General features: G+C 49.1%; 1 protein-coding gene across 3 annotated transcripts in view; it reads left to right on the top strand.

The window, feature by feature from the left end:
* Positions 1–21500, top strand: part of CSNK1G2 (casein kinase 1 gamma 2) — a 97696-nt gene that overhangs the window by 34329 nt on the left and 41867 nt on the right. For 2 of the 3 annotated variants that reach the window (XM_024208221.3, XM_024208219.2), the window contains exon 2: positions 20323–20827. In XM_024208221.3, the coding sequence (XP_024063989.1) occupies positions 20641–20827 (187 nt within the window). In that variant the 5' untranslated portion in view covers positions 20323–20640. Of the gene's footprint in view, positions 1–10377; positions 10400–20322; positions 20828–21500 lie in introns of those variants that run through there. The other variant, XM_024208220.2, reaches the window with a different exon arrangement.

Below are 21500 nucleotides of genomic sequence, written 5' to 3'. Positions count from 1 at the left end.
CATAGAGAAGAATGAGAGCATGAGGCATCTGAACTACAACTCCCATGGGGTACCACCATCGTGGGACTCCCACGAACGCAGCACCTTCCCTCACCAAAATGTCTTTCAGCATAATCAAAGTATTTCATTTTTTGAAAACATTTTGTTTTTCAGAGACCGATTTTTCCCCCCCCCCCCCCCCCAAAATGAAAATTTCAGTGGAAATAAGTGCTAGTTACCAAAAAAACCTTCATTTTGTCAAAACCACAATTTTCTGCTGACAGTTTTAAATGTCTAGTTTTCATTGATTCAATTTTAATTGCAACAAATTCCCAAAACGTATCCCAAGGGATGTTCTAAGCAGGGCCATGGTTTTGTGTGCTATTGTACAAGGCCTTACATCTGGTTTTGGATAAGTTAGTATAGCTGCCTGAAGAAAATGCAGATTCTATAGACGAAGCCGAGTACTCCTAAACTGAACATCTTAATTAGCTGGATAACAGGGAGGATATAAGGCTGCACAGTTTGGAGAGGAGAGAGATTTTGGAACATGCAATAGAATAGCAATGATTTGGGCCAGGATCGAAGTATGAACTAAACAGCAACAAGGAGAAATGCATGGAAACATATATACAGGACCGAACTATGATCATGATCTCACTCTAGCATAAATCAGAAGCAATCAAAATGAGTGGAATTACAGCTGTATAAAACAACCCTAACAAAAACCAGAATCAGACCCATGTGCATTTTTAATCTCTGAAAATAATCTTTGCCTGCCTGCCTGCCTGCCTGCCGAGATGCTGATGGAATCAGCCTTCTGAAGACCCAAGCACAAGAACATGGTGTATAAATGGGACTGGAGATGCAGTCACTCTTGCTCAAAATGCACAGCGTTCAGGTGCTAGTGTTGATAGTGGAAAGGAACTTCTTGGGATATGGATTTTAGGGCCAGCAGAGATCATTGTTACCATCTAGTCTGACCTGCACAGCACAGGCTGTAACATTTCATTCAGTGATTCCTGCATCAAGCACATAACTTCTGGTTGAGCTAGAACCTACCTTTCAAAAGACGTCCACTCTTCATGGAGAGACTTCAAGTGGCGAAGGATCCACGATGTCCCTTAGTGAGTTGTTCCAATAGTTTCTTACTCATGTATCTTTAAAAAAAAAAAAAACAGTGCACCTTATTTCCAGTCTGAATTTGCCTCATAGAATCATAGAATATCAGGGTTGGAAGGGACCTCAGGAGGTCATCTAGTCCCACCCCCTGCTCAAAGCAGGACCAATTCCCAACTAAATCATCCCAGCCAGGGCTTTGTCAAGCTGGGCCTTAAAAACCTCCAAGGAAGGAGATTCCACCACCTCCCTAGGTAACGCATTCCAGTGCTTCACCACCCTCCTAGTGAAATAGTGTTTCCTAATATCCAACCTAGACCTCCCCCACTGCAACTTGAGACCATTGCTCCTTGTTCTGTCATCTGCCACCACTGAGAACAGCCGAGCTCCATCCTCTTTGGAACCCCCCTTCAGGTAGTTGAAAGCAGCTATCAAATCCCCCCCTCATTCTTCTCTTCTGGAGACTAAACAATCCCAGTTCCCTCAGCCTCTCCTCATAAGTCATGTGCTCCAGACCCCTAGTCATTTTTGTTGCTCTCCGCTGAACTCTTTCCAATTTTTCCACATCCTTCTTGTAGTGTGGGGCCCAAAACTGGACACAGTACTCCAGATAAGGCCTCACCAATGTCGAATAAAGGGGAACGATCACGTTCCTCGGTCTGCTGGCAGTGCCCCTACTTATACAGCCCAAAATGCCGTTAGCCTTCTTGGCAACAAGGACACACTGTTGACTCATATCCAGCTTCTCGTCCACTGTGACCCCTAGGTCCTTTTCTGCAGAACTGCTACCTAGCCATTCGGTCCCTAGTCTGTAGCAGTGCATAGGATTCTTCCGTCCTAAGTGCAGGACTCTGCACTTGTCCTTGTTGAACCTCATCAGGGTTTTTTTGGCCCAATCCTCTAATTTGTCTAGGTCCCTTTGTATCCGATCCCTACCCTCCAGTGTATCTACCATGCCTCCCAGTTTAGTGTCATCTGCAAACTTGCTGAGAGTGCAGTCCACACCATCCTTCAGATCATTAATAAAGATATTAAACAAAACCGGCCCCAGGACCGACCCTTGGGGCACTCCGCTTGAAACCGGCTGCCAACTAGACATGGAGCCATTGATCACTACCCGTTGAGCCCGACGATCTAGCCAGCTTTCTATCCACCTTACAGTCCATTCATCCAGCCCATACTTCTTTAACTTGGTGGCAAGAATACTGTGGGAGACCGTATCAAAAGCTTTGCTAAAGTCAAGGAATAACACATCCACTGCTTTCCCCTCATCCACAGAGCCAGTTATCTCATTATAGAAGGCAATTAGGTTAGTCAGGCACGACTTCCCCTTGGTGAATCCATGCTGACTGTTTCTGATCACTTTCCTCTCCTCTAAGTGTTTCATATTTGATTCCTTGAGGACCTGCTCCATGGATTTTTCCAGGGACTCATTTCACCTTCTAACTATTGACTGGTCTCCTATGTTTAAAAAGGATGAACTCAAACTGGAGCGGGTACAGAGAAGGGCCACTAGGATGATCCGAGGAATGGAAAACCTGTCCTATGAAAGGAGACTCGAGGAGCTTGGTTTGTTTAGCCTAACCAAAAGAAGGCTGAGGGGGGATATGATTGCTCTCTTTAAATATATCCAGGGGATAAATACTAGGGAGGGAGAGGAATTATTTCAGCTCAGTGCTAATGTGGACACGAGAACGAATGGATATAAACTGGCCGTGGGGAAATTTAGGCTTAAAATTAGACGAAGGTTCCTAACCGTCAGAGGGGTGAAATTTTGGAACAGCCTTCCGAGGGAAACGGTGGGGGCGAAAGACCTGTCTGGCTTCAAGATTAGGCTAGATAAGTTTATGGAGGGAATGGTTTGATGGGATAACGTGTCATTAATCAATTAGGCAATAATGGCCAGCGCTGGTAAAATGAGGGTCTGGCTAGAGAATCTTGCCTGTATGCTCGGGGTTCTGCTGATCGCCATATTTGGGGTCGGGAAGGAATTTTCCTCCAGGGTAGATTGGCAGTGGCCCTGGAGGTTTTTTGCCTTCCTCCGCAACTTGAAGTCTTTAGATCACGATCTGGAGACTTCAACAGCAGAGTTAAGGGAAAGTGGGGGGGGTCAACATTTATGGCCTGCATCATGCGGGAGGTCAGACTAGATGACCATATTGGTCCCTTCTGACCTTAAAGTCTATGAGTCTATGAGACTCTCTTTAGGTCTTTGTCTTCTGGGTTAGAGAGCCCTCTATCGGAAGTTGTCTCCCCATGTAGGTATTTAGGAGATTGTGAGCAAGTCTCCTCTTAACCTTCTCTTTAATAAGTTAAACAGACTGAGATCCGAGAAGGCAGGTTTTCCGGAGGTCAAATAGTTCTTCTAGCTCTTTTCTGAATCCTCCTCCGTTTGTCAACATCCCTTTTGAAGGGTGGGCCCCAGAACGGGATTCTGTATTTCAAGAATGGTCTCACCAGGGCCGGTAACAGAAGTAAGGCCATCTCCCTACTCAAACGTGAGCAGGATTTGCTGGCGTTTTCCCCTCTCCTCTAGCTGTGGTTCCAGGCACAAGTAGCTGAACATTTGGAGAGCCAAGCAGTGTGGAGATGCTCTTCTGTAGATGGCTCCATAGGAGAATGGTAGGTGAAGCTGGAGACCCACACAGGCTATGGGGAGGGTTGTGCTCTGTAGAGTGGGGCAGGTGTTACTCTGGTGATTGACTTCCTATGATTTCAGGCACTAGTAGCCTTCAGACCTTCCACCTTCCCTGCTGTTCATGTGGGTGTATTTTAGGAAGGGTACAATTTCACTCTACCACACCACTTTGTAATTGCAGTGAGGCACAAGCAAGAGAGCACAGAGCTGGGGCGGGCTGTCTGTGTCAGCACTGGGATCACGACGGCAAGCTTGAGTTTGTCGTGTAGCCTGCTTGGGCTGGAGTGTTCACTGATCATTCACAAGCAAGAGGCCTTTAAACAGCTGAACTAACCGGTTTACTTGCAGACTGATGCAGCGTCTGGTTATTGGTGCTCTGCTCCTCCTTTCTCTTCCATGGGCATAGTTGAGATGACTCTGAGAGGTGATCTCACCTTGGGCCACTCAGCATTCACTGACTCTGCTGACAGTAGAACTTGAGGGTCCCATCCTAACGCTAGTGCTTGGTTCTAACCATTTAAAACTGTCTCCTCTGGAGAAGAGCCAACACGCTCAAAAAATCCCATATGCAACTTTCACGAACAATCATTTTGGGAAGCCTCTGTACCAAATGCCAGCCTTCCCTGTGTCATAATGACAAGGGTTGCCTACCGGCCCTCAAGACTGGAATAGATTTTTAACTATAAACCTCTCTAGATGTCATCCGGGACTGTCTGCAGGTTATTTTAAAACACGCTGAATCTTCCTTTTTTTTAAGACCAGCAGACGTTTATCTGTTGTAAACTAAAAACTCTTTTGACTTTTGAAAACTCTCCTTATGAGTCTGACTCTTAACTGCACTTGATTTCCCACCTCTTCTTCCCGTCCTGAGCTATTTATTCTTGTCCAGCCAGGTAAGTGTACCAGTTGCTCATCGGTTTTGGTTTTTGCTGTATATTTGAAAAGAAGTTTCCAATTTGGTTTATTTGGGGCCAGGAGGGGTTGGTTGTGAATATTTTTAGCCTTTTAATTTGCAGTGATCTATCCCTATGGGTTATCTAATTCCAAGAGATTTTGCTTTGTGGTTTTTTTAAGTCTTGTTAAGAGACTTTTCCTCTGGATGCAGCTGTTCCTTTTCTTGCAAAATGTAATGTAGACAGTGAAGTACAGGGATCAGGTTCGTAGTAGAGATGATTTTTTTTAATACTTAACCGTTAGATTGTAAACACCTTTCACATGAGGCAGTGGGTAGGACACTCGGCTAATAGTCAGGACTCTTGGGTTCCATTCCCAGCTCTGCCACTGATTTGTGGTGTGACCCTGGGCAAATCATTTCTCCTCTCTGTGCCTTGTCTATTTCCTATCCCCATCCTTTTGTTTTCCCCCTCGAGGAGTCACTGTAATAAAAATAATAGCTTCTTTCCTATCTCTAACATTGGTGCTTTACTGCAATGGAAAGAATTTTAAAAATTCAATTTACTCTTCAATATTTATGCGGTTTCTAAATGTTATTAGTCTCTCTTCCTATTTGGTGTCATACTTAAATCCTCAATTCATGGAGGCATGTGATCATGTGAGAATCGCCGCTTTCCTTTTTAAAAAAAAAAACCAAAAACACCCACCTTCTGTCTCTAGCCCTCTTCCTGGCGGAGAAAAGCTTGAGGCCCAGCTGGCAAACAAAAATAATCCAATGCTTTTATTTTTTAAACGATTTTCCATTTTTTTTTTCCTGGCCTGTTTCATGATACTTTGAATGTTTTTCAAGTTTTCCTTTTTAGCATTTCCCTTTGCTGGGCTGCTACAGTCACTTACATTTGTCTCTCTAATTTATTTCACTTTTAACTTCTCTGGGTCACAGCACTTAGGTTGCAAACACTGCTGGTTGTTTTAAGACCATGGATCACTTGGAATTTCTTCTACCAAACTTAAATCCAATTATTTTAAAGTCCCCTGCACTCCCAAGTCTAGATTTTTTTAAATCCAAATTTGAATCAAGTCGGTCTCTGTAAAGGTTAAAAAAAAAAAAAAAATTCTGCCTTGACAGCAGTTTATACGATGGTTATGTTGAGGTTGATCTGTTGTAAGAGTTTAGTATAGAGGTCACTATGTGTATAGCTGGGGGGAATGGCTACATCATGGTGACATTGTTGGTCAATATAAGCCTTTACTGCTCAACAAGAGGAAAACATGTATTGAGGGATGCAGGGTCTGAGATACTCCTTCACCCAACACACAGTCAACCTGTGGAACTCCTTGCCAGAGGATGTTGTGAAAGCCAAGACTATAACAGGGTTCAAAAAAGCACTAGATAAGTTCATGGAGGATAGGTTCATCAATGGCTATTAGCCAAGATGGTCAGGGATGCAACCCCATGCTCCGGGTGTCTCTAAACCTCTGACTGCCAGAAGCTGGGATTGGACGACAAGGATGGATCACTCAACAATTGCCCAGATCTCTTCATTCCCTCTGAAGCTTCTGGCTCTGACCGCTGTCGGAAGACAGGATACTGGGCTCGATGGACCATTGGTCTGGCCCAGTATGGCTGTTATGTTCTTACTACCTTCAACCCCAAAGTGTCCAGCAAGGTTTTCCGTTAAAACAATCAGAAACCCCAAATTACCCAGTACCTCTCTGCTTCTAACAGAGTCCCTGTTGACAGCTGTAAGACCTGTACCCCACTCTTCCCATTCCCTGCACCGCATTATATAAAACTTGCTCTGGACCTCCCTAATGCGCAGCATAAGTAAAAACCACACCTGGATACCAGTCTTGTTCATCTAGTACCATAGGGCATCAAAGTCCAAAAGAACACCAACTCTTCGGTGCTGTTCAGCCATAGATCCAAGGTTCCTCCACACAGTCAGAAAGTTAAGTCTTAGGGTTAGGTCCACATGGGTAAATTGATCAACAGAACTATACTGGGATAAATATCCCGCTATAGTTATGCCGGTATAACTTCTCATGTAGAGACACTGTTCCAGAATAAGTGACTTTATGCCAGTATAATTATTTTCCTTTGGAAGGGCAGCAATTTATTGCAGAATGATATGCCCAGATGGGGAGTTATATTGATATAATTACACAGCAGTAGTTCTGCCAGTCAGTTTCCCTGGGCAGACAATCCCTGAGCTGTATTCAAGAGTATCTATCTAGCAGGGTTGGAAGACAGTTGTGGAAGTGTTATTTCCAAGCTCTGGATGCATGGACTCACGTGGGCCCAGATCAGAGTTCTGGTGAGCGAGAGCTATAGAATCACTGCTGCTTTACGTGTATGCAACTCTTCCCCCACGTCCGTCCTCCCACAGCCTGGCAGTCCCCGAGCGCTTCACAGGAAGCGCTATTTATTAAGACTACAAACTTATTTTTTCCCTTCTGGTAGGACATGCTGTCTGGTTTCATTGTCTGAAATTCCCTTACGCAGCCTGGCCTATGGCTCCCTTTTTAAAAGCGAAACAAACGCGGGGGCTGGAATTCCCTCTGCGCACTCTGGCTGTCGTCTGCCTGGCTCTGTGCAAACCGTCTGACCCTGGAATTCCACAGGGCTGAGCGTAAAGGTCTGATTCAAAATGCAAACTGGGTATGAAGCAGCATGGTTCACACATCGCCTGCTCACTTCCCCCAGTTTGAAGTATGTGCTGCTCCATAGGAGACAAGCGCTAATGGGGGGCCGAGGGACATCTTCAGAGGAGGTGGCAGCAGAGAACAGGGAGGCTGTTCCTGATGTCAGGAATTACGGAGGAGAAGGCTCTCTTGTCCGCTGGGGAGTCACAAGGTAGAAGCAAGCAAGGGAGGGGAGTAGAGAAAGAGTCTGAGAAGTGGGTAGAGGGAGCAACTCCAGGTGCTGAATCTGAAGAGGAAATTATCAAGCAAGAGAAGAATGAACAGGATATCATGTGCTTGCTCTGTGCACGCTCAAGGCTTAGGAGAGAACAAAGCTCAGGGACCAAAGCAGGGCTTCCACCTTTCCCACCCTGTTTCCTGCTCTGCTAAGATGGGAGGCTGCTGTCTGGGCAGAGCAGGGGAGGTGGGCTCTGTTCTCAGCTCTGCTGCTAACTCGCTGGGTGTCCTTGGGCAAGTTGGGTCTCTCTGTGCCTCAGTTTCCCCATCTGAGACATGGAGATCAGCGCATGCCCAGCCCCCATGGATGTAGGGCAGTAGTCAGTGTGTAGTGCACGTGGACAGGAGCTGGGGGGATGTGTGATTTAGTTTTTTGTGTTTACATGTGGGGGGGTGTGCAGCACAGAGCAAGCTTGCAGAGGAGCCCAGTGCATCAGTGGCATGAACAGAACTTCAGCTGGCCCTTGCCCTACCGCCCTTGCCTCATCCTAAAAAAAAATGGGCTGCTGCTTCTCTTATTCCCAGGGACAGCCCTGATCTCTGGCAGGCCTGACTTGTGTCTTGCGGTCCACAGCTATAGGTAGGTATGACATAGTATCGGGCCACATCATTGCAGTGCCAGGGCTTTAGCCCGGTGGGCAGAGCCAGGCAGGTATTAGTACTACACTGGGAACACCGAGTGACACAGATCAACCACTTTCTGCTGGCTCCTTCTTCCAGAACAGCCACTTCCCAGGGACTGAACTGCAAAGGTGACTCCAGGCACCACTGGCGCAGAGCAGAGGTGGCTAGTGGAACGCTGTAACTCTGACGCGTCCGGCTCCCAGCCCCTCCCAGAGGGACAGCAACAAAGGCTAATAACACCCAGTGCTTACATAGCATTTTTCATCTTCAGACATTAACCCTTGCAGCACCCTTGGCCAGGGATGAGTAGCACTAGTGTCTGAGCATGTGTTGGGCAGCTTGAGTTCCAGCCCTGAAGAGGATGCAGTCGGAATCCCTTGCAAAGCAACAGTGGGGGCCGTATACAGATGGAGAGGGGGATAGGAAAGAGGAGGGTGACTGGAATAGGATCACATGGCTACTTGGTAAAACATGGGCGTCTCTGGATGGCTCTGCATAACTCCTGGCTTTCTGCCCTCCCCTCGACCCCACACACTCCCCATAGGTGAGAGAACAGGAATGTGGACTGAGCAGAGATTTGAAAGCGGAGACGGAGGAAGGTAGGTGGATGGGTTTGGGGGAGGGAGTACCAAGCACAAGGGGCAGCAGGAAAGAGGCAGAGGAGGTGCCTGCGTTGTGGGTGGGAGGGTGTGAGGATGAGGTAGTAAAGGGCAGTAGAACTGAGTTGTGTGTGTGCACCACTACCTTCTACTGGAAACTGCTCAGCCGTGTGTCATAGGCCCTGTAGGGTGAACATTTATAGCTGTTTTATGAGGACTGTAATCTCATGCTTCAGGGCTTCAACTGGTTGCCTGAAGGGGTCAGGAAAGAATTCCTTCTCCCACCCCTAGTGCACAGTTGTAATCTGGCTTTTTCTTCTTCCTCTGAAGTAGCAGATCAGCTAGTGGCAGGTGGAATGGGCCAATGGTTTGAGGTGATATAGAAAGTCCTGTCTTAAATGCTTGGTTGGTGTCTTCTCACATGGTGAGGATGTAACTGATAGCCCGATTTGGGGTCAGGAAGGAATATTCTCCAGGTCAGATTGGCAGGAACCTTGGGTTTTTTTCATCTTCCTCTGCAGCATGGCATACAAGTCACCTGCTGGGATCATTTGGGCACATCTCACCTCATCACTTCTCTGCAGTTGCAGGGGGCATTAGGCATTGGTGGCACCTCCATTTCTCCTGTTTTCTGCTAGTCGCACACAGTTTTGTCTCCTGAGGACTGAAGTGGGTGTGCTCCTTGTAGGGGTAGTGGGTGAAATTTAATGACGTGATATACAGGAGATCAGACAAGTGCAGGCGGCAGGACCCTGAGCTTTTGGGGCAGACAATCTGGGTTCTATCCCTGCAGCTGACCTGAGAGTTCATGAATTTGTGCAGTGCAATCTTCATTTTACAGAGGCCAAAGACCAGCTGAGTGCCATGCCCATGGTCAAAGTGGGAATCAGTCTGAGCAGGGGTCAGGACTTCAGGAGGGGGAGCCAGGAGCTTCCATCAGATCATGCCCCTCCCTTTGCAAGCTTAACCCTGCCCTTGATACTGAGTGTTTGGGTGTTAAGCAGCCTCCTCCCTGACACCACTGGGACCTGTATGGTTCTTTCCCTCCACTGTAGTTCTGTATCCTCCCTCCCCCTGCACGTTCTTTAGCACAAAAACCCTTTTTATTATTAATAGCTGTTGAGATGCTATAAAAAGTTTTATGAGCCTTGGCCAAACCTCAAGGCTTGCAGTGTGTTCATTTCCTGGAGGCTGTGCGCTGGAGAGGTGTGGGTTTGCTTGTTTAACTTACAGGTAATGCAGCGGCTTAGTAGATGAATCTGGAGCCAGGGTTTAGGTGGGTGTGACTGGAGCCTGCAGAGCTGGGGAAGGGAACGCAGGGGAGGAGCTGGTGGTGGAGTTTACTCTCCAGATCTGTTTGCTTTAAATCCAGAGGGCTGAGCTGGGACAAAGCAGAGGTGATTAACATTGGTGGAAAGCGTGTCCCAGAATGCATTTGGCTTCTGCTGACCCTCTGCACTTCTGAGACTGTATTTAGCTTCCTGGAACTTCTAAGGTGGCATTTTCGGTTAATGAAGGATCTATATCCAGGAGGCAGTAGGGGTTTTGTGCTGCGGAGTGAAGATGTGTGTCTCGGATGAATGGAGTGTGCACCTTCTGGGCCAGAGCCCAGCTTCCAGAACATGTAAACTAATTGTGTTTTTTGTTTGTTTGTTTGTTTGTTTGTTTTTTTCTGGGAGGGGAGGAGGGCGAGGATTTGGGCTTGAATTTCACTGCCACCAGTTTGGGGGGCAACTGGGTTGCACTGTACCGGCACCCAGAGTAAACACTGAGAGACATTGCTTCAGGGGATGAGCAAGCCTTGACACTTGGGGGTCAGTAGGGAACTTGCTCTGGGGGCAGGCTAGCGCATCACTGTACCTTCCTCTAAAGCAGCTGGTGCTCACCGTTATTGGTGGCAGGATCCTGAGCTGATCCAGTCTGGCAGCTTGTATGGAGTGTAAAAGTGACACAGGGATTTGGGCCGAGCGGTGGCACCAGACATTGTACTACAGACAAGACCTCTGCCCTGGAAACTTAGCGTGAAGGCAGATCCCTGTGTGAAACCTACCCAGGGGTAGCCAGGTTTGCAGAAATAAAACCCAGCCAGACTGGCAAAGGCAGGGAGGATGCCTGTTTAAGGGAAATAGTCTAAGATGCTATTCCCCTGCTCCTACTTGTCTGATTTGGTGCTTTTTCTTGGTATGGTCGTGAGGTTGCCCCCTGCAGACAAACGTTCCTCAACAATGGATTAACTGCCATTAGAATATGTAACGACCTTTTACTCCTGTCTAGCTTTTTTGTCCCATCTAGCTCTGTCTGTCCGTAGATCACCTAGTGCTGTACAGTGACGAGTAAGTATCTCAATCCCCATTTCACAGAAGGAGAAACTGAGGCAGAGAGCAATGAAGTTACTTGCCCAAGGCCACGCATTGAGTTGGTGGCAGACCCCAGGTGTCCTTGCAGTCTGTTGCCCTATTCACTGGGCTTTACTGCCTCCCTGGGCATCTTTTTACAAATGTATTTAAGAAAAATGTTTTTAGTGTTGATCTCTTTGCTCTCTAAAGCGTCTCTCATTGGAGGATGGCTCTAAGAGCATCTTAATTGAGCCTTACAGCACCACTGTGAGGTGGGGAAACTGAGGCACAGAGGGAATGTGACTTGCTTGAGGGTACATACCTGGCAAAGGTCCTGATCCCTATTTCCTTGCTCCAACTTCTACACCACACATGCTCTTGTCTTTTCACCCCTTGACTTTTTCCTTCCCATCACTGATCTGAGCAATCTGTGTTGTAACAGGCTAAGGCCTGGTCTACACTACGAGTTTAGGTCGACTTTAGCCGCGTTAAATCGACTTAAGCCTGGCCACGTTTACACTACGAAGCCCTTTCTGTCGACTTAAAGGGCCCTTTAAACCGGTTTCCTAACACCACCTCGACAAGGGGATTAGCGATAAAATCGGCCTTAGGGGGTCGGAATTGGCTTAGTGTGGACGGAATTCGACATTACTGGCCTCCGGGAGCTATCCCACAGTGCTTCATTGTGACCGCTCTGGACAGCACTCTCATCTCAGATGCACTGGCCAGGTAGACAGGAAAAGCCCCGCGAACGTTTGAATTTCATTTCCTGTTTGCTCAGCGTGGAGAGCACAGGTGACCATGCAGAGCCCATCAGCACAGGTAACCGTGATGGAGTCCCAGTCCCAGGATCGCAGAAGAGCTCCAGCCTGGACCGAGCGGGAGGTACGGGATCTGATCGCCATCTGGGGAGATGAATCAGTGCTCGCCGAACTCCGAAGCAGTAAAAGAAATGGCAAAACATTACAAAAGATCTCCAAGGCCATGAAGGACAGAGGCCATAACAGGGATGCACAGCAGTGCCGCGTGAAAATTAAGGAGCTAAGGCAAGCCTACCACAAAGTCAGAGACGCAAACGGAAGGTCCGGGGCAGAGCCGCAAACATGCCGCTACTACGCGGAGCTGCATGCCATTCTAGGGGGTGCAGCCACCACTAGCCCAAGCGTGTTCTATGAGTCCCTCTCTGGAAACGAGGAAGCGGGTTCGGCGGACGAGGAAGATGAGGATGGAGAGAACATAGATAGCTCACAGCAGCAAGGAAGCGGAGAAACCAGTTACCCCAACAGCCAGGATATGTTTGTCACCCTGGACCTGGAACCAGTAACCCCCGAACTCACCCAAGACCCTGAGGGCACACAGGGGACCTCTGGTGAGTGTACCTTTGCAAAAATTACACATGGTTTAAAAACAAGCGTGTTTAATGATTAATGATTAATTTGCCCTGGCAATCGCGGCCAGTACAGCTACTGGAAAAGTCTGTTAACGTGTATGGGGATGGAGCGGAAATCCTCCAGGGACATCTCCAGAAAGCTCTCCTTCATGTACTCCCAAAGCCTTTGCAAAAGGTTTCTGGGGAGGGCTGCCTTATCCTGTCCGCCATGGTAGGACACTTTACCACGCCAGGCCAGTAGCACGTAGTCTGGAATCATTGCATAACAAAGCATGGCAGCGTATGGTCCCGGTGTTTGCTGGCATGCAGACAACATCCATTCCTTATCTCTCTTTGTTATCCTCAGGAGAGTGATATCATTCACGGTCACCTGGTTAAAATGGGGCAATTTTATTAAGGGGACATTCAGGGGTGCCCCTTCCTGCTCTGCTGAACAGAAATATACCCCGCTGTTAACCACGCGGTGGGGGGGAGGGTTGAAGTGACCATCCCAGAGAATTGGGTGTGTGGGGGAGGGGAGTTAGTTGGGTTTGTGCTGCATGTTAAACCTGAAATCGCAGCCCCTCCTTTTACATTGCAAACCCATTTTAAATGGCACGGGTGCTTGGTATGGGAAATGAGGGCAGAACTGTTTGAAACCATCCCCCCATGTTAAGAAGGTTAAAAAAGCCCAAAGACTATATGTCTTACCATGGCTGCCTGCAAGCTGAAATCTGTGTCCTGGCACTGCGTGAGTGATCTCTCACACCAAACCAGGAGACTCTCAATATAAGAGGAATAATGCGACCTTGTAACGAAAGCACATGTGCTGTGTGATGTTGTGAACAGCAAAATCTAACGTGAAAGAGTCTACCCATTGTTCTCTAAAATGTATCTTTTTTAACAACCTCTCCCTTCTCCACCAGCTGCAAATCTTACTCCTTCGCAGAGGCTAGTGAATATTCGAAGAAGGAAGCGAAGGACGCGTGACGAAATGTTTACTGAACTTCAGACTGCTTCCCACGCTGACAGAGCACAGCTGAATGCGTGGAGACAGTCAATGACTGATTTTAAAAAAGCCCAATATGAGCGAGAGGAGAGGTGGCGTGCTGAAACACGGGCTGAAGAGGAGAGGTGGCGTCAACTTGTAATCAGAAAGCAAGAGTCGATGCTCCGGCTGCTGGAGCATCAAAGTTATATGCTCCTGCGTATGGTTGAGCTGCAGGAAAGGCAGCAGGAGCAGAGACCACCGCTACAGCCCCTCTGTAACCAACAGACCTCCTCCCCAAGTCCCATTGCCTCCTCACCCAGACGCCCAAGAACACGGTGGGGGGGCCTTCGGCCACCCACTCACTCCACCCTAGATGATTTCCATAGCAATAAGTTTTAAAGTTTTAAATTGGAGTGTGTCCTTTTCCTTCCCTCCTCCCCCACCCATCCCGGGCTACCTTTCCAATTATCCCCCTAGTTGTGTGCTGAATTAATAAAGAATGCATGAATGTGAAGCAACAATGACTTTATTGCCTCTGCAAGTGGTGCTCGAAGGGGGGAGGGTAGTAGGGGAGGGTGAGGTGGTTGGTTTGCAGGGAAGTAGAGTTAACAGGGTGGTGGGGGAGGGGCAGAGGGTTCATCAAGGAGCAACAAACAGAAGTTTCACTCCGTAGCCTGGCCAGTCACAAAACTGGTTTTCAACGCTTCTCTGATGCGCACCGCGCCCTGCTGTGCTCCTCTAACCGCCCTGGTGTCTGGCTGCGCGTAATCAGCGGCCAGGCGATTTGCCTCAACCTCCCACCCCGCCATAAATGTCTCCCCCTTACTTTCACATATATTGTGGAGCGCACAGCAAGCAGCAATAACAATGGGGAGATTCTTTTCGCTAAGGTCTGAGCGAGTCAGTAAGCTGCGCCAGCGCGCTTTTAAACGGCCAAATGCACATTCCACCACCATTCGGCACTTGCTCAGCCTGTAGTTGAACAGGTCCTGACTGCTGTCCAGGCTGCCTGTGTATGGCTTCATGAGCCATGGCATTAAGGGGTAGGCTGGGTCCCCAAGGATCACGATAGGCATTTCAACATCCCCAATGGTTATTTTCTGGTCCGGGAAGAAAGTTCCTTCCTCCAGCTTTCGAAACAGAAGAGACTGCCTGAAGACGCGAGCATCATGTACTCTTCCCGGCCAGCCCACGTTGATGTCGGTGAAACGTCCCTTGTGATCCACCAGGGCTTGCAGCAGCATTGAAAAGTACCCCTTGCGGTTTATGTAGTCGGTGGCTTGGTGCGCCGGTGCCAAGATAGGGATATGGGTTCCGTCTATCGCCCCACCACAGTTTGGGAATCCCATTGCAGCAAAGCCATCCACTATGGTCTGCACGTTTCCCAGAGTCACTACCCTTGATATCACCAGGTCTCTCATTGCCCTGGCAACTTGGATCACAGCAGCCCCCACAGTAGATTTGCCCACTCCAAATTGATTCCCGACTGACCGGTAGCTGTCTGGCGTTGCAAGCTTCCACAGAGCTATCGCCACTCGCTTCTCCACTGTGAGGGCTGCTCTCATCCTGGTATTCTGGCGCTTCAGGGCAGGGGAAAGCAAGTCACAAAGTTCCATGAAAGTGCCCTTACGCATGCGAAAGTTTCGCAGCCACTGGGCATCGTCCCAGACCTGCAACACGATGCGGTCCCACCACTCTGTGCTTGTTTCCCGGGCCCAGAATCGGCGGTCCACGGCATGAACCTGCCCCAGTAACACCAGGATTTCCACATTGCTGGGGCCTGTGCCTTGTGAGAGGTCCATGTCAATTTCCTCATCACTATCGTCGCCGCGCTGCAATCGCCTCCTCCTCAGCTGGTCCTGGTTTGGCTTTGGCATGTCCAGGAGGCTCTGCATGTTTTCCAGGACAATGCGCGTGGTGTTCATAGTGCTCATAATTGCCGCGGTGATCTGAGCGGGCTCCATGATCCCAGTGCTGGCTATGGCGTCTGGTCTGAAAAAAGGCGCGAAAGTAGTATCTGACGGACCAGGGGAAGAAGGGAGGGAGGGAGAGAGGGAGGGAGGGAGGGGCGAGTGACGACATGGCGTACAGGTACAGGGAATTAAAATCAAGAAAGGTGGCTTTGCATCAGGGAGAAACACAAACAACTGTCACACAGAATGGCCCCCCCCCAAAGATTGAACTCAAAAGCCTGGGTTTAGCAGGAGGGAGGGGGGAAGCAAATGAATGCAGAATAAATCTATTTTTTACATCTTAAGACGACGGTGCAGCATGACTGATAGCCCTTTGCATTTTCTGGGTGCTTGGCAGCAAATACTGGGCGCTTGGCAGTAAGCCTTCAGGTCTATTGCACGATCTGATGCCCACTGCAGTATGACAACGATGGATACCAGTCGTAATATGCTATCTACTGCCCAAAAGGCAAGGGGTTGCTGCTATGTAGCAATCTAGCCCCATCCTACGCATAGTACATCTGATAACCATCATCATCAAGGCAAGGGGGCTGGTGCAATGCAGCCCCACGGCTGCCAGCCCCATGTCTGCCAGCACCCAGATAGCCCTCGGCCTCTTCTGGGTGCTTAGCAGACAATATTGGGCACTTGGCAGAAAATAGCATACTACGACTGATAACCATCATTGTCTGCCCGTGTGCCCATGATCGACAGCCACTGCAGTACGATGACGACGGTTACCAGTCATAATAAACCATCTTCTACCAAAAGGCAAGGGGCTGGTGCAATGCAGCCCTACGGCTGCCAGCCCCACAGCTGCCAGCACCCAGATCGCCAATGAAGGCTACCAGTCATGCTGCACCGTCTACCGCCAAAAGGCAGTAAGCTGCTGCTGCTGTTTAGCAATGCAGTCCCACGTTTGCCGGCACCCGGAAGAGATATGGTGACGGTGAGCTGAGCTGAGCGGGCTCAATGCTTGGCGTGGTATGTTGTCTGCACAGGTAACCCAGGTAAAAAGGCGCGAATCTATTGTCTGCCGTTGCTGTGACGGCGGGGGAGGGGCCTGACGCAATGTACCCAGAACCCCTCGCGGCACTGCTTTGCATCATCCGGGCATTGCGATCTCAACCCATAATTCCAATGGGCGCCGGAGACTCCGGGAACTGTGGGATAGGTACCATAGTGCAATGCGCCGGAAGTCGACGCTAGCCTCGGTACTGTGGACGCGGTCCGCCGACTTCATGCACTTAGAGCATTTTAGGTGGGGACACACACAATCGGCTGCATACAACCGGTTTCTATAAAACCGGCTTCTATAAATCCGACCTAATTTTGTAGTGTAGACATAGCCTTAGACACAATTCTTCCCAGGTTATACTGCATGTCCAGGCTGAACATCCAGCAGGCAAAACTAACGTGCTCTGCGCCCTACCTTTTTGTGAGCAGAAAAATTTTACTCTGCCCCCCAGCAAGCTTGATAATTATTCCCTTTGGAGCTGTGTTGTAGGGAAAGAGGAGCTGAGAGGTGGCCATGAAATACAACATTTTGATCCACTGTGCAATGAGATGAGAACTCTGTGTCCATCCTCATGGGAAGGAAACTCAAGGGGAGGGTGAAATAGACTCCTCGCTCTGGTGTCTAGTTACTCATTGTTCGTATTAAGGTAACACCTTAAAGGCCCAGCCAAGATCGGGGCCCAGTTGTGGTCGGTGCTGTATGTACACATAAGATACGTCGACACTTATGGTGGCATGTGGTGCACAGACACTGCACACCCAGCTAGCATGGGTATAAATAACAGTGTAGATTGTGAAGCATAGCTTACATGGGTAGAGTGCCCTACATGCCTGAACCCCCAGAGCATGTACCCTACACGGCTGACTCTATGCCCAAGCAGTGCCTGCCACGGAAAAGGCTCCGGTTGCCGGGAGACAGCGGGGAAAGGCTCTGGTTGCAGGGAGACAGCAGGGACCAGCCAGAGTTTTTCCTTGCTGTGTCCCCCTTCTGGAGCCTCTCACTAGAGCATGTAGCTGCCCATATGGTACTGTATTCTATATGCCACCATTAGTGTAGACAAGAGTTGTAGTGAGAGATTAGACCAAGCCCCAAAAAGCTCAGACTAAACCGACAACAGGCATAGGGTGGGTGGCAGGGACTGTTATCCCCATTTTATGGGTGGGGACTGAGGTGCAGACACCCTGAGCTTCAAATTTTCAAAAGTGCCTATGTGATTTGGGAGCCTGTCTCATAGGAAGTCAATAGGGTTTAGGCTCTAAGTGCCTAAGTCACTTTTAAAAATGATTCTGAAGTGCTTTTGAAAATTTCACCCTTGAAGTGACTTAGGCCCCTCAGTACTATTGTCAAGTGACTTAGGAGCATAATTCCCATCGGCTTCCTATGAGACTTGGGCTCCTAAGTCACATAGGTCCTTCTGAAAACTTCACCTTCAGTGATTTGCCCAAGGTTTTCCAGGAGGGAATCCGTTTCCTACTCTGCCACAGAACCCAGCCCTGCATCCCAGTCCAGTGCTGTAACCGCCAGCTCATCGAGACGCTCACTTGTCTCATCCCTGCCCTGGCAGCCTGCCCCACATGGTATTCAACTCTCCCCAGTGAAAGTCGCTGAGTTTATTGCTCCTTGGCAGCTGCTTCCATCCCAGAACAATTGTATACCTACTGCCTGCAGCTGTCTCTGTGTAGCCCTAGGAACCCCTTTGCCACATCCCAATGCTTGCCAATTAACTTTGTATCCAGTTACCTTGCTGCAGTGATTCTTGTACCTGTCTCTTCATGGGCCTCTCTCTTGCCTCCTTTGTTCCCAGGATAGCTAAAGGTTGCTTGCTGCCCCCAAGATGGGGTACCTTGTTTCTGTGGGTATGTCTACACAGCGAAGAACCCACGGCTGGCCCGTGCCAGCCCACCTGGCTTGTGGGGCTCAGGCTAAGGGGTTGTTTCATTGCTGTATAGATTTCCAGGCTCGGGCTGGAACCCGAGCACAGGGACCCTGCAGGATGGGAAGGTCTGGCAGAGCATGCTGCCATCCATTAGCACTGTCCCTGCCACTCCAGGTCTCTGCTCTGTGTTGCCCTTTCTCCCGCACTCGCTAGCTGTATTTCTTCCCCTCACCACCTCCACTGGATGGGGAACATGGAGCGTGGTCTTCCCTCCCTAAGAAGTTATCCTTGGGGATCCCCTCATGCTTTGCCTCCCTCTGAAGGCTACACAGGAACCTCTTGGCAGTCCTATAGTGCCATTCTTTAACGGGCAGCGTTTAGAGTGCAGTAGCATCTAGAGGCTCCAGTCAGAGATCAGGACTTCACTGTGCTAGGTGCTGTACAAGCCCACAGCAAAAAGGCAGTTCCTGCTCTCAGGAGCTTGCCATTGAAGCAGTAGAATCTTTGTCCCCAGGCCCAGCGGTCTGTGCATCACTCTGATCAAAGGCCCTGGCAGTCACCCTGCCTCATTGCAGCTTTTCAAATAAAAACAAAGCTTGTTAACAACTGGTAGGAAGAAGAGAGAATCCCAGGCCCTGTCTGTGCAGACGGGGCTGGTTTTGCACCAATGTAGCCGTGACAGTGCAAATCCCCAGGTGTACCACATTGGTGTGAAAAGGGGCTCACACTAGTGTGATTGCTGCTTTTGTTAACCAGTCCAAGCCCTGTTTTATACCAATGAAATGCATCTACACTGTGGGGGCAGGGGAGTAGTACCACTGTAACTACCTCTGTAGACGCTAATCTATATACTGTTTTTAAAAAATAATAATAATTCCACCCCTAACTGACATAGCGTGTAGACCGTGCTAGGCAGAACACAGACTGCAGCGTTGCAGCTCATACACAGCAAAAAGTTCTCTGAGTTAGCTTGTGTGTCTCTGTCCTGATGAGAGTGGATGTCTTCAAACCCAGGAAATTCCTATGCTGGAGTGTGGGAGGGAAGATCCCCTTTTGACTGCATAGTAAATCCCAGGGTCCTTTTGTTTCCCCATTGTTCCAAGTAGTCTAGTGACTCATGTCCTCTTCCACTGCCTCTCTGGGGCTGCATCTGTCCCATCAGGTATGGCCAATAAGCAGCATCTCTCTGATGGCTCCCTTTCAGTCCAGCATCCTTTGTTTCCCCCTACCGACTCTTCCAGGAATGCTCACTAGGCATCGTGCCCCCAAACCACCCCAGTGAGCTTCTCTGTAGAAAGATGACAAAGGTTTGGAAGTCTAATACAAAATGGTAAATCTGCTATCCGGATGGGGTGTTTGTCCGTCTGCTGGAGACCCCAGGATCAGTATGGTGGGGCTGTCTTCCCCAAGCAGTGTGTGCCTGCCATTGCACTGCTGCTGTGGGTAAGAGCCCAGAATGCACTTGGGGCCTCAGAGCAGCCAGTATAGTTTTGTCTAGTTGTCTCTTTCCCTACCCTCAAACCCCATTGCAAAATAAAAAATGTCTTCCAAAGGACCTACCCCCCCCCCCCTCTTGCTAAGAGTGAACAGGAGGCTGTTTCATCTGCCTCTGAGGGCGTTAGTCCACCCAAGTGGGTTTCTTTGGGTGCTACCCTAAGGAACCCTGCTTCATTAGCATCTGTCATCTCAGGATCTGAACACACATCCTAATGGTTAACGAGTTAAGCCTCAATCACCCCCCCGCCAGGTACATATCCATCTGTGAAATGAGGAGGATAAACTGAGGCAGGAAGAGGGGTCAGTTGAGTTGCCCAAGGTCATTCTGTTGAGCTGGGAATAGAACCCAGTAGTCCTGACTGCCAAACACTTTGCTCTGTTCCACTTCAGTGCCTTCCCCCGCCCTGTGCTCCTTTGTAAAAACTCTGCATAATTTATAACGTACCCTACTTTATGGAAGCATGCACACTTGTTTCTTACACTAATTTTGTCCTTCTGTCTTTTACAGTTGGGAGCCGAAGGATCTAAGCTGGCAGGACCATCTCCACAGAATGCGCTCTTCACCAAAGAGCGGGCCGAAGCAGGCGAAGATGAGAATCCCAGCGGGACCTTCAAAAGCACTAACATTGCAGTAGCCCGGCGCCTGTGGGTGGCAGTGACCCCCCCAGTCCCCTCCCCTCCATCTCAGACCGTGATGGTGTATTGACCGAGAAGAGCCCTGCTTTTTTTTATTTTTCCTTCCCCTCCCTCCCCCCTCGAGTTTCGGTGGCTTTGGGATTTGTATGGCAGCGGCGTAACCGTGGAGAGGCCGGGGTATCACAAACTTATGGATTTTGATAAGAGAGGAGGGAAAGGGGAGACAGAGGAAGGCAAAAGAATGTCCAAGGCAGGTGGAGGAAGGAGCAGCCATGGGAGCCGGAGCGCAGGGACTAACTCTGGAGTCTTAATGGTGGGCCCCAACTTCCGTGTCGGGAAGAAGATTGGATGTGGCAATTTCGGGGAGCTCCGTCTAGGTGAGATGGGCCTATTTTATTGACATCCTTGCTGTGACTGCGCACTGTGGTGCTGCTGTGAAATCCATCCAGCTCTTCCCACGTCCCTTTCCCCCACTGGGAACGCTCAGGGGCGATCCATATAGGTGTCTTTCTCCTTTATGAGAGTAACAGGAGGGAACCATGCCCCATCCTCCTGCCATAGATCTTTACAGGGATCTGTGTCAAGCTGCATTAAGGCTGCAGGCCCAGAAAATTGGCTCTTTTATGCAAATAAGGCAATGCCCTTATTTGCATTTCACAAATATGTATTGCCTCATTTGCATACAATCTCTCTCCCAGAAATACCCCCTTTCTCCCTGGTGCCTTCTCTGCAGTGTCCTTGCACTGGACTCCCTGAACACAGGAGCCCCGCCTGGAAGGTGTGAGTTAAAATGTTTCCAAGCCCATCCTAAAGCAGGAGGGCTGATGGTCAGAGAGGGGTTTCTGATCACCCTCTTTGACATCACTAGGGAAGAACTGATAATGAAATTGATCCTTTTAGTCCCAGCGTTTTCAGTCTTTGTGGCAATGTCAGTTTGAATGGGTTTCACAAGGTATCTACAAAGAGGCATTTGTATTAGGGAAGTTCTGTGGCCTGTGTTATACAGGAGGTCAGACTGGATGACCACCGTGGTCCCGTCTGGCTTTGGAA

The sequence above is a fragment of the Terrapene carolina genome, unplaced genomic scaffold (assembly GCF_002925995.2).
Source record: "Terrapene carolina triunguis isolate 2854851 unplaced genomic scaffold, T_m_triunguis-2.0 Scaffold194, whole genome shotgun sequence".
Classification (NCBI taxonomy): Eukaryota; Metazoa; Chordata; order Testudines; family Emydidae; genus Terrapene; species Terrapene triunguis.
The sequence above is the reverse complement of the archived record's forward strand: the minus strand, read 5'-3'. Positions and strand labels throughout refer to the sequence as shown.